The sequence below is a fragment of the Mus pahari genome, chromosome 6 (genome assembly GCF_900095145.1).
Source record: "Mus pahari chromosome 6, PAHARI_EIJ_v1.1, whole genome shotgun sequence".
Classification (NCBI taxonomy): Eukaryota; Metazoa; Chordata; class Mammalia; order Rodentia; family Muridae; genus Mus; species Mus pahari.
Window position 1 is genome coordinate 83662113 of NC_034595.1, and position 11742 is coordinate 83673854.

General features: G+C 48.1%; 2 protein-coding genes across 4 annotated transcripts in view; one reads left to right on the forward strand and one right to left on the reverse strand.

Annotated features, from left to right (window-relative positions):
* The window catches only part of Eya3 (EYA transcriptional coactivator and phosphatase 3), an 81655-nt gene extending 74798 nt beyond the window's left edge, over nucleotides 1-6857 (forward strand). For all 3 annotated transcript variants that reach the window (XM_029539662.1, XM_021199707.2, XM_029539663.1), the window contains 2 exons: nucleotides 1914-2014; nucleotides 3381-6857. In XM_029539662.1, the coding sequence (XP_029395522.1) occupies nucleotides 1914-2014; nucleotides 3381-3461 (182 nt within the window). In that variant the 3' untranslated portion in view covers nucleotides 3462-6857. The remainder of the gene's footprint in view (nucleotides 1-1913; nucleotides 2015-3380) is intronic.
* Nucleotides 6858-9799: 2942 nt separating this feature from the next.
* Nucleotides 9800-11742, reverse strand: part of Xkr8 (XK related 8) — a 6207-nt gene continuing 4264 nt past the window's right edge. Inside the window, exon 3 of the mRNA XM_021201141.2 lies at nucleotides 9800-11112. Coding sequence (XP_021056800.1) covers nucleotides 10406-11112 — 707 coding nt within the window. The 3' untranslated portion in view covers nucleotides 9800-10405. The remainder of the gene's footprint in view (nucleotides 11113-11742) is intronic.

An 11742-nucleotide genomic window follows, 5' to 3' on the forward strand; every position in this document is an offset into this window, starting at 1 on the left:
GTTATGAGCCACCATGTGGTTGCTGGGATTTGAACTCTGGACCTTCAGAAGAGCAGTCGGGTGCTCTTACCCACTGAACCATCTCACCAGCCCCGCTTCAGAACTTTTTATGTAATTAACTTTTATGTGTGTATGTGCTCATTCAGGGAAGCAGCCAGGCACACATGTGGATGTCAGTCTGCTCTCTTTCCAGTGGATGGAGACTGGGGAGTAAACTGGGGTGATCAGGCTTGGCAGGAGGCATCTTTATTCACTGGGCCATCTTGGGGGCTTCTCAGTGTGTTTCATAATCACTTCCCTGCAGATGGTAGGCAAGTGTGTGGACGAAGGCTCTTAAGTCACAGGGTTTGGCAATAATGAAAAGTGAGGTTAACAGAGCAAAGTTAGACCTTGCTTAACTGAGCAGGGACAATAACTTGTGAGTGGTCAAGGAAGATCAAGGCACACACCTGAGTTTCCAGCACATGACAGCTAAGGCACAGGATTCCAGTCCAAGGAAGGCCTGGGTAGCACTGCAATGCCTTGACATTTTCCCCGCAACTGCCACCCAAAAACAAGGGCTATAATTTGATTGATTGATTGATTGATTGTATGTATGTATTATATATGTATGTGAGTACACTGTAGCTGTACAGATGATTGTGAGCCTTTATGTGGTTGTTGGGAATTGAAATTGTTTGGGCCTCAGCTTGCTTCAGTAAACCCCACTCGCTCAGTCCCTGCTTGCTCCAGCCCAAATATTTATTTTTTATTATACAGAAGAACAGTGTAGCTGTCCTCAGACACCAGAAGAGGGCGTCAGTTCTCATTACAGCTGGTTATGAGCTACCATGTGGTTGCTGGGATTTGAACTCAGGACCTTCGGAAGAACAGTCAGTGTTTTTACCCACTGAGCCATCTCGCCAACCCCTCTATAATTTTCTTTTATTTATTCATTCAACAGAGAATCTTTCCCATAGCAGTACTCCGCTTATGTTTTAGGTATTGACTCCAGGTTAGGTTTGATTTTAATACCACCAAATGATTCTTAGAACATGAACCAGGCAGTGGTGCACACCTTTAATCCCCATGCTTGAAAGGTAGAAGCAGCAGGGCATGGTGGCACATAAAAAGTAAGTCATGAAAAAAGGGACTTTGGGGCCCATGGGAGTGGGGTGGGAATAACCAGGACACATTATTATATACAGATGAAATTCTCCAAGAGCAAACTTAATAATAAAAGAATATTACAGAACTTTAAAAAGAGAATATTTGCTGTAGATCCAGACTAAAGCATAGATTTACAGTAGAGACACAGCCAAATCTAGCTGCTGGCTGGCTTGGGATCTTGGGTGTGTCACTGACCCTGTGAAGGCCTTTATCTGTAACTTGAGGAAGGAGAGTTCGATGGAGGAGATGGGTGCTTTGAAAGCTACAAAAGTGTGAGACACACGGAAGAGCTTGCTCACCGCTCCTTCAGCCTCAGCTCATTGTCTCTTTCATGCTAAGATGTGGGAGCCTCACTCTTTTTTTTTTTTTTTTTTTTTTTAAGATTTATTTATTTATTATATGTAAGTACACTGTAGCTGTCTTCAGACACTCCAGAAGAGGGCGTCAGATCTTGTTACAGATGGTTGTGAGCCACCATGTGGTTGCTGGGATTTGAACTCCAGACCTTCGGAAGAGCAGTCGGGTGCTCTTACCCACTGAGCCATCTCACCAGCCCGGGAGCCTTGCTCTTGATGTGAAGATGAAAGGGAGTTGTTTTGGTAATGGCGCACTCCCTTCTTTGGGCTCCTGACCTAGGAGTCAGCACATGGGGTCAGTTATCCCATCCAAGCTCAGGCAGATGAACAAAGCAGCAGACCTTTTCTTTGGTATTAGAAAAGGTAGAGAAGACTGCCCTAATTGGAATTTTTTTTTTTTCTCTGTAGGGAAGGAGAGCTGCTTTGAGAGAATTGTTTCAAGGTTTGGAAAAAAAGTCACATATGTAGTGATTGGAGATGGACGAGATGAAGAAATTGCAGCCAAGCAGGTAACTTGGAATGAAAACGTTTAGTTATGTGGTTGTGCATGAAGCAGTTAGAAAAACTGCACAGGAGAGCCAGCTACAGTGGTACACATCTGGACTCCCTACACTCTGGAGGCAGTAGGAGGGATGAGCTACTCAAGGGTTGGGCAGGGCTAGGAGGGAGGGAGGGGGGAGGGAGAGAAGTCTGAGGGTGTAGCTTACTTGGCAGGGTGCTGTGTAGGATGTAAGATCCCCGGGTTCAACCCTCAGCACTTTATAAACCAGGATGGGGCATGCCTGTAATCACAGCACTTGTGAAGTAGAAGCAGGAGGGTTAGAAGTTGAAAGGGCATCCTTAGCCACATAGTGAGTTCATGGGATACATGAGATCCTGTCTTAAGCATTGCCCTCCCCCCAAAATCTTAAGTGCTTTATGCGGCACTTAACCTACTGTCAGGAACCTTTCTGCCAGCTTTTACAAAAGAAAACTAACCCTTGCCTGAACATGCCCCGAGGACGAGGGGACTAATCCCATCAGCCTGCCCATGGGGTCAGCAAACTGTTAAGTGTACTTCCAGGCATTCATGCCCTGATCTGGCACTGCTGCACAGGGGACAGAGTCAATGGAACCAATCGGTTTCCCCTTCACAGGACAGGGATTCCAACACTCGAGGCCCTTCTAGCACTGTACATGGTGCCAAGAGGCACAAATCTGATGGCATGCCATCTGCACAGCCTACATCTGGGGCATCGGTAGGATTTGAGTCTACTAGAGCTAAGGCTGACAGGAAACTGACCATCTGCAAGGTAGTGAGACTTACCTTAGTATCAGCTTCTTTCCCAGCCTACCGGTTGTAACAGGATCTCCTGTTGCTCAGCCTGGTCTCAATCTTATAATTCTCCTGCCTCAGTCTCCCAAGTGCTGGGATCACAGTATTCACCACCATATTCAGAAATATTAATTTTATTTATTTATTTATTTATTATATGTAAGTACACTGGGGGCATCAGATTTCACTACAGATGGTTGTGAGCCACCATGTGGTTGCTGGGATTTGAACTCAGGACCTCTAGAAGAGCAGTCAGTGCTCTTAACCTCTGAGCCATCTCTCCAGCCCGAAATATTAAATTTTTTATTTGAGCCATTTTATTTGATCCTAAAGATCTTAAAAGCTGGAACAGATATAAAAGTACAGGTAGCATTGAAACCTAAAAATTCCTCACGTCAGGATAGTATCCCGTGTTGTATAGAGTTATTACACATGACTTGATCCTTCAGTCCTGTGAGTTGGGCAAGTATAGACAGTTGCCAAGAGTCTCAAGGTATCTGTGGTGGAGGTTGTAGGTTGAGTCCCAGAAGCTGAGCTAACTATCCTTGCTTCTCTTCCAGCACAACATGCCCTTCTGGAGGATCACAAACCACGGGGATCTGGTGTCCCTGCACCAGGCTTTAGAGCTTGACTTCCTCTAAGAACTGGAATGTGGAACCTTCTTTCCTTGTGAGCTTCTTTTTACCTCCGACAGGAGCCAGAAGCCAGACCCCTTCTCTCCTGTCTGTCTCTCCGTGTCTCAGCACCCCCTCCCCTTCTCTTCTGCTCTTCTTCCCTCCATGGAATGCTGGCGAGAACACAATCAGAACCAACAACTGCAGTGATTCTGAGTGAGCTGCAGCCCACGTCCACTGTACAGCAGGAGGTGGCTGGATAGAGCTGCAGACCGGCTGCAGCTACCGTGCTTTAATTTTTCTGTTTGAATTGAAAAAGGAAGAACAGGAAAAGCCGATGCTCGGGGCACAATTGTACTCTTGCTACATGACGGACTGGGAGCTGCTCCTGATCGTGTGGATGGAAAATGTGTACCCTTGGGATCGTCTTCTGTTCTCTTAGCTATAGAACGTCTCTCCCAGTGAATGGGTATGTTATTTTTATAGGTGAGAGTCTGGCCTCTAAAGCAGCCTCCCCACTTTTCTATGAAGAAAGCAGTGTGTAAAGTTTCCGTGACAGTAGTAATGGAAATATCTAAAATACCTCTGTGACAGGACCTCTTTTCTGGACAGGACAGAGCCTCTGTCGGGAGAGCTCTGCTCTCAGGGGAGGCTCCTTGCCATCTACAGGGCCCTGGTCACTTACTTTAGACTGTGGCATCTCCCATCTTGTAAGCCTTGGTCTCCTTGGCAGTCTTTCTTCATCTGTAACCAAATGGCACAACCTGGAAACTCCTTCCCACAGACAATAAATCTAAGCCTTTAGCTTGTCATTCAGAAGCTCTGTCCCAGGAAGCTCAGCCTCCAAACTGGAGAGAAGGGGCTCCTGAGGTAAGGTTTCACCTCGTGCTCCTACAGAGCAGTACCTGTTCTCAGCAGATGCTTCCTCCGTGGTTGGCTCCGTCGTCAGATGCTGGCCTCACGCCCTGTCCTCACAGGTACCTGTCTCTGTGCAGCTCTGGCCAGCCCCTACCGACTCAGTGCAAGTCAGAAAGGCCAAGGGCAGGCTCTAGCTATGTCCTTCACCTGCACTTACATCCGATGATCCCACCTTGTATTTACACAGATCTGTGCCTAGGAATGGAGAGCAGAGAGCTAGAGTCAAAACCCAGTTTCCCATGAAATATCTCACTGCTCAGAGTCCATGCTGAAGTGGGAAACCAGGCCAGAAAGACTAAGTGCTTAAAAATACAACCCTGAGCTAGGTGCAAGAGCACCTCTCAAGGCTGCCCCAGACAGTTAGGAGGGGAACTGGGCCTTAGTGCCAGCCCACAAGCCCAGCTGTGTTTTGGGTTTATTTTGGTTTATGTTTGGGTTTTTTGTTTGTTTTGTTTTTTATGGCACTATCCCTTCAGGACCAATGTCGGTGCCTGTTTAATTGAGTTAAACGTCCCTAGAGTTGAGGAAATGAGCAGCCTTGGTCTTCAGGAGGTCCTTGACCAACCCTTAGCTACAGTCACTGTCCACAGAGATACCACAGCCCAGAGGCAAAATTCGTCTTCATGCTAAGCTACCAGGTAACGACAGAAAGGCTGACACCATCTTCAGAACTGTCGGACACTTCTGAGTACTTCTGAGACCAGCAGTTGAGGAAGGGGCTCAGACAGGAGGCGAGGTTGGTGTCTTGGCCATTCATTTAGCTTTGTTTTGAGGTATGGGGTGGAAGCACGGAGCTAGAGTCTAAGCCAGACCCTCCTAGGCTACATTTCGCACTGCACGCTACCCTAGTCCTGGCCAGCCCTGCCTTGTGGTCCACACAGAAAACTCCAGGATGACTTTTACTTTCCAGTCTCAATCCTTCCCTCAGTAACAGTGTAGTTTCCTGTGCTGGACAAGGCCACCTATTAGTCCTGTGTTTCAGGCTCACCAGACTGCCAAGTGGTGACACACCCCTCTGCACACAGGTACCACCACAAACACACTTCAGGGGAGACTCTCTCTTCCTCATGCCCTGACTGGAGAGGCAAGGAGGTGTGCTAAGCTGAGTGGCTGCTGCTCCCGAAGCAGCTACCCCGTCAGGGCAGGAGGGAGGAGTGCATTGGTGGCTCCAGGGGCTGCTGCCTTTGTGCCAACTCTCTCTCCCTCCCACAGAGGCTTAGGAAGGAGAATGAGCAGGCAGCATTAAGAGCTGCTAGTAATAGAAAGACTGCTTGGTGGTAATAGCACCCGCAGCTTGTGCAGAGGCCCAAGGTTTGAGCACCCACAAGGCTAGGCACAACCTCTAGCCGCAGCTCCAGGGGGTTCGTTGCCCTCTTCTGGCCTCTTCAGGCACCAAGCACTTATATACATGTAAGAAAACACTCGTAAGTATAAAGTAAAATTCCTTTTAATATTAAAAGCTGTTGGAAGTTAGACTTGAAGGAGACTGGGGCCTTCCATCATCAGAAGGCATTCCTTACTGAAGAAACACCTTGAAGAAATTAGCCGGTGAATCCTTCCCCTGCTGGGTCCTGTGTTCTGGAAGATTAGTCTGGACATCTCATGGTGACAGCTAGTTCTAGGAGTATCTGTGGAGTTGCAGGAATGTCCTGGGATACAAGGTGGCTTGACTTTAGAATGTAAAAGTGATTGTGCCTTAGCATCACCCTGTCCAGTGCCCCTGGGGCAGCAGGTGATGTCCAAGAGAGTGGATACCTGCCCCACATTTTAGGTGCCTACTTGGGCTTTTGATTTGGGGGTGTTCTCTGCTAGTTGGGTGTCAGAGCTAGTGTCCCAAGAGACTTGGCACAGCTTGTCCGTGTTCACCCAAGCTCAACTTCACAGCTCCAAGTAGAATCTGATTGGCAAGCTGCAGCAGCAAACTCATGGCGCTTCCATAGACAGTGCTTTGAATGGGAGTCACACAACTGACAGGCGCACCGGGCAGAGCTCGGTGCTGTCCTGGAAGAGTGCAGGCTAGCCTCCAAGTGCCAAGCTCCGGCCTTGGTCCTCTCTCTCCCCAGGGTGTGGCTGAGGCCCTGAGTGTGCTCCTGGCTGCTCACTGTGAAGCAGCTACAACTACCCAGACACATCCATTGTAGATGCTGAGTTGGCATTCTGAGCTTCCCAAACATCTTAACCACAGAGGGAGAAGCCTGCTGTGTCCCAGCCTCATCTGTGGGCCGCTTGCCCTCCCTCTACCCTGAGTCAATTCTAGTGAGCATGGCTCCCTGGCTGCCGCCTCACACTGAGCAGAACCATCCCAGTTACGGACCATTTCTACTTGGATCTCCACTCTCTCTGGACTCCAGATGCCTCTTTAGCGGGAAAAGGCATCAGTTGGGTGGGATATATATATTTATGTGACTGAGGGCATTTGTGGCTATAGAGTCCTTGACCATAATGTTATATGTAATGGGAACTATCTTATAAACTTGAAAAAATAAAGTTTTTATTTTCTATACAGTTTTCTCCTTTGTCTTTTCTAAGCCGTGCAGGGTCCTAATCAGGGCTTCATCAAGATGTCACCCTTCAGATAACTGAGTCAGTCATTTCACACATACAAAAAGTCGTTTGGTCTATGCTGGAAAATAAAAAGTTGCAAAGTTTGCAAGAGAAATGTTTATTTGAATTGTTTCTAAAATACACTGTTTTTTAAGGTATAGAAATGGAATAGATTTCATGAGCTGTCGAGTGTGCTGAACTTTATCAAGGAGAAGTCAGTCTGTGCTGAGCATTAAGCTGAAACCCAATAAAGCTAACGAACTAATCTGAAACCTCTGATCTGGCCTGATTTCACGTCCCATCAACCAGTTTTTCTTCATTCCGCCACATTTGGTCTGATTGGCCTCCACCAGCTTACAAAAGGGCCAAGAAGCCTTTTTACCTATTGTTCCAGTGAAGGAAATTAGAAGTTGTTTCTAGTTTCCAAAGATTAGATATGTCGGACTACAAGGTGAATTTTCTCCGGGAAGTAGAAAGTTGTCTCAATCTCTGGTGATCTTTTGAGCCACGGTGCAGCTGAAGTAGACCCATTACCCTTGCTCAGTCACAAGGACAGATTCTAGTGCTGGCTGCTTTCCAAACCCTGGAGTGGTTAGACCTGGTTAGACCCCTTTGGTTCCCGGCTGCCAAAGTGTTCCCTGGATTCGTGAATGAGAGACACACACCATCTAACTGATATGCTTTGACTAGCTCAGTGGCTGGACATGTCTAATCTCTGTGAGGCTAGCATACATTCTCCCTTCCAACCTCCCTGAGTTAACTCATCATTTCATCTCTGCTACACCAGACCCAACAGGGAGTGAAATCCCTCTGCTTCCAGGTCACCCCCACCCACCCACCCCCCACCCCCGTTCTCCTCCCTACCCACCCCCCTCCTTGCTCTTGCAATCTAAACGTCCCACCTCTCATCCTGCCTGGCCTTGGGCAACTTTATTTCCCAATCACAGCCAACTAGGGGCATGCTTCCTTTAGGAGAGCAGATTTCCACGTGATTCTGGGAACCGATTTAAGACAGAACATTAGAACCAATCCCTAACAAACCAAACAGCAAACCATCTCCCAAAAGAACGTTTCTTCAGCAATCCTTTCAGTGACATGTAAATTTTAAGGTTTATTTTTCTAAAACCGATTTCTTCATATTTTAAAGTTTTCAGTCAGGTATGGCATTTATCATCTTCAGAAACTGAGGCAGGATTGACGTGATTGGGCTAGCCTAAGCTACAGTGTGGAGCTTTGTTTCAAATGACCAAAAATGTACATTTTTATACAAGTATATTTTTCTTCGAGGACATTTCTAACTATGGGTAATGTCACTAACCTGGTTTTAAATTCTCTAAATTTTAGGAATTTAGCATGGTAGTGTGAAGCTGAGGCAAGAGGAGGAGGATGTGCTGGGGATCATCTTAAGAAAGATTGTCACAAAACAAGGTAGTAACGTGTTTCTTTTTTTAATTTAAAAAAAAAAAAAAAATGTGCCAGGCAATGGTGGTGCACACCTTTAATCCCAGCACTCAGGAGGCAGAGGCAGGCGGATTTCTGAGTTCGAGGCCAACCTAATCTACAGAGTGAGTTCCAGGACAGCCAGGGCTACACAGAGAAACCCTGTCTCGAAAAACAAACAAAATAAATAATAATAATTGTTGGAGACAGGGTCTCATGTAGTCCAAGCTGGCCTCTGACATTGTCACTGAGGAGTCTGAACTCCTGATGTCCTTGTCCAGACTGTGGTAGGTGTGTCACACTGGCTCAGCCTTCTATAGATCTTAGCCTTTTCATAAATGAGAACGGTGATTTCAGGTGTGTACCTCTGGAGGGATCTGTTTATAGAATGACACCTTCTGGTGTAATTACATCCGTTTTTCCAGGAGAGAGAACACGGGCGTAGTGACTTTTTCAGACCCTTTTTACATCAACAACCACGTTGGCTCCTGTTACTGGTCTGTAAAATTCAGGTCTGGAAATGAGGTCCTTTCTGTCCATAATTGTCAGGCCGTACATTTTAGTACAAGAAGTACCTTCTCCCAGAGCCTCTTCCAGGCCCCTACCTGCATCTCTGCAGCCTCCTTGGCTGTGAGCCAACCGCACCCCACAGTCCTCTTGCAGTGGGATTGCTGTTCCAAACGGAACAGCATTTGCAGATTCCTTCTCCAACATATCACTTAGACTCTATGCTGCAGTCACTGCTGAAGTAGCTTACAGTCAATGCCTCAGTTTCTCAGAGGGGTCTTCCCTAACGGTTTTTTATAAAGCTGCAACTTCCACCCACAACATATACCCTCCCTCTCACCCCTCTCTCTCCCTCTCCCCTCCCCCTCTCACTCCTCCCTCTCACCCCCCTCTCACCTCTCCCTCTCCCCTCCCCCCCTCCCCCCTCCCTCTCACCTCTCACTCTCACTCTCTCCCTCTCACCCCTCCCTCTCACCTCTCTCTGTCTTTCTCTCAGTACTTGGCATGATGGTGCTTGTTTGGGCCACAGTTTTTTGTTTTTTTTTTTTTTTTTTTTTGGGCCACAGTTTATTTCACCTCCACACAAATCAATGACTGGTAGAACTATCCAGGTCCCGGCACTGGACCTAGAACCTTTTTTTCGGCCCCTGGACCCTTTTTCCTGTTCCACCAGACCACAAACCTCTGAGAGCAGAACACCCCGCCTCCACAGAACTATCGACCACATCCCAGAAGCCACCGCACCTCTCACCCAAAAAGAACCCCCAATACTTTACCATCCATCCAGCCCCTCAAACCAGCCTCCCCGCCTCAAGTCCTCTTTAGACTCGGTATGGCGCTGCTAAAAGAACGCACTAGCTAGCATCCACCCGTGAGTTCTGCCAGCCAAATGAGCAACCCGCTTGGGCTCACTAGCTCCTGTGTCTTAGGATTGAGTCAAACCTAAGACAGCCCACATTGGTATGCCAGGAGTCTGTGTCCGTTTTAAGGGGTTCCAGGCCCCTGCTACATATCTGTAAAGGGTGATAGACTACACTTAGTGGTACATTCTGGTCTGGAGAACCTCATGAGGCTTTAATACTGTTAAACACATGCACACATGTTCTTCCACATAGATTGAGGTAGGAGAATGAAAATAATGAGCATCACATGGCCTAGCCACAGGTCCATAAGGCACTTGGTGTAAAGGTGGCCTGAGCATCAGGACACTGGAGGGACATCTCACTGTTTAGGAGTCTATCCAGGATCTGTCCAGGGGGCCAGGGAAAGAAGCTAGGGTGGCAGCCAGTTCAGAAGCCAGGATGATGTTCCCAGAACTTAAAGTGCCTTCAGCATTTGTTGGTTGAAGTGAATGGATGGGATAGGGTAGGGAAGAGTTCTCCCAGAATCTGTGTCATCTAGAGCGGACTAGGGAACCAGGAACCGGGACACCACCAATCACCTGAGAGGTGAGAATGACAAACAACTGAGAAGAAAAAATGGCTTGCACATGATTGGCCCCCCTTGTCCCTTGCAAGGCCCCACTCGCCTTATTTTCCTCACTGGCTGAATCAGACCCTGCCTCAGAGGACTCCATTCTCCTGTGTCAGGACAGCATGAGCTTTAGCCTTGGCAAAGAAGTTCTCTGCTAACAGAGTGGCACGCCTGTTGTAAATCAGCTTAGGAGGACGTTGGGGAGGAAGGAGTCCTAGGGTCCCATCCACGACGTCAGGTTCCCAGCTGCAGCTCGGGTGCAGCCAGAGGTAGTAGATCACACGCAAAGCCAGTCCCAGGAAGAAGCAGACTCCTCCTATAGTCACGAATATCAGCAATGAGATCCCACTGGGCAGCCAGGTGCCGAGTGTCACCCAGGAGGTGGTGACTAGCAGAACACTGTCACTGACGATGAAGATCAGGTGGATGATGGCCCGGCCTCGAGTGCGGCCCCCAGACACGTTGAACCAGGAAAAATAAAGGATGAGAGCCATTGTCACTCGGTATAGCCACTCACCTTTGGAGCCAGGCATAAACTTTGTGCCCTGAAGCCAGATCCAGAACAATAGGACCAGCCACAGGCTGAGGAAATGCAGGGCCACGTAGTAGGGGAAGACAGCTGAGAACAAGGCGATGGCACAGATTCTGGGCCCCAGCAGCAGCAGATTCCACAGGAAGTAGACAGCAGAGGAACTCCGGCCCAGGCTTGGCTTGGAGGGAAGACAGGTACGCAAAGACCGATGGTAGTCCAGCAGTGCCCAGGAGATGCCAAGAAAGGAAGAGCTGATGCCAAACCCTACCAAGAGCAAGAAGGAAGAAGTCAGCCTGTGTGTGGCCTGCCTGTCAACCCCCAGACTCACAGGAACCTTCATAGAAACCCAGAAGCAGGTCTTAAAAGCCTCAACTTGCTCAATAGACAGTTGGAGAGGGAGAACATTGAGAGGAGACAGTGCTCTGCTTTCAAATGCTGTCCCAGTGATATTCTTAAGATTGAGAGGGTATGCGACATGTCTCAGAGAGTAGTAACAGGCCTTCAATTCCAGCTCTTCTCAGGACTGGGAGTGATGGCCAGCCCACCCCTCTCCACTCGCCTTCACGTCCAGCCTAGGCCATTATCCTGACTTCCCAAGATCTGGGTGTTTATGATAGGGTTCCTGTCCCAGCTCTGCACTGCCTAGGGCACCTGGGCCTCCAAGAAGAGAGTAACATGGGCATACCTAACAAACTGTCTCCCCACATCTCCTCTAAGGCATGCACTCAGCAGGAGGGGCCTGCTATCAAAGCTCTATCTATCTATCCCCATCTGTACTGCTTAGGTTTGTGCCAACCTGACACAGCTGGAGTTATCACAGAGAAAGGAGCTTCAGTTGAGGAAATGCCTCCATGAGATCCAGCTGTGGGGCATTTTCTCAATTAGTGATCAAGG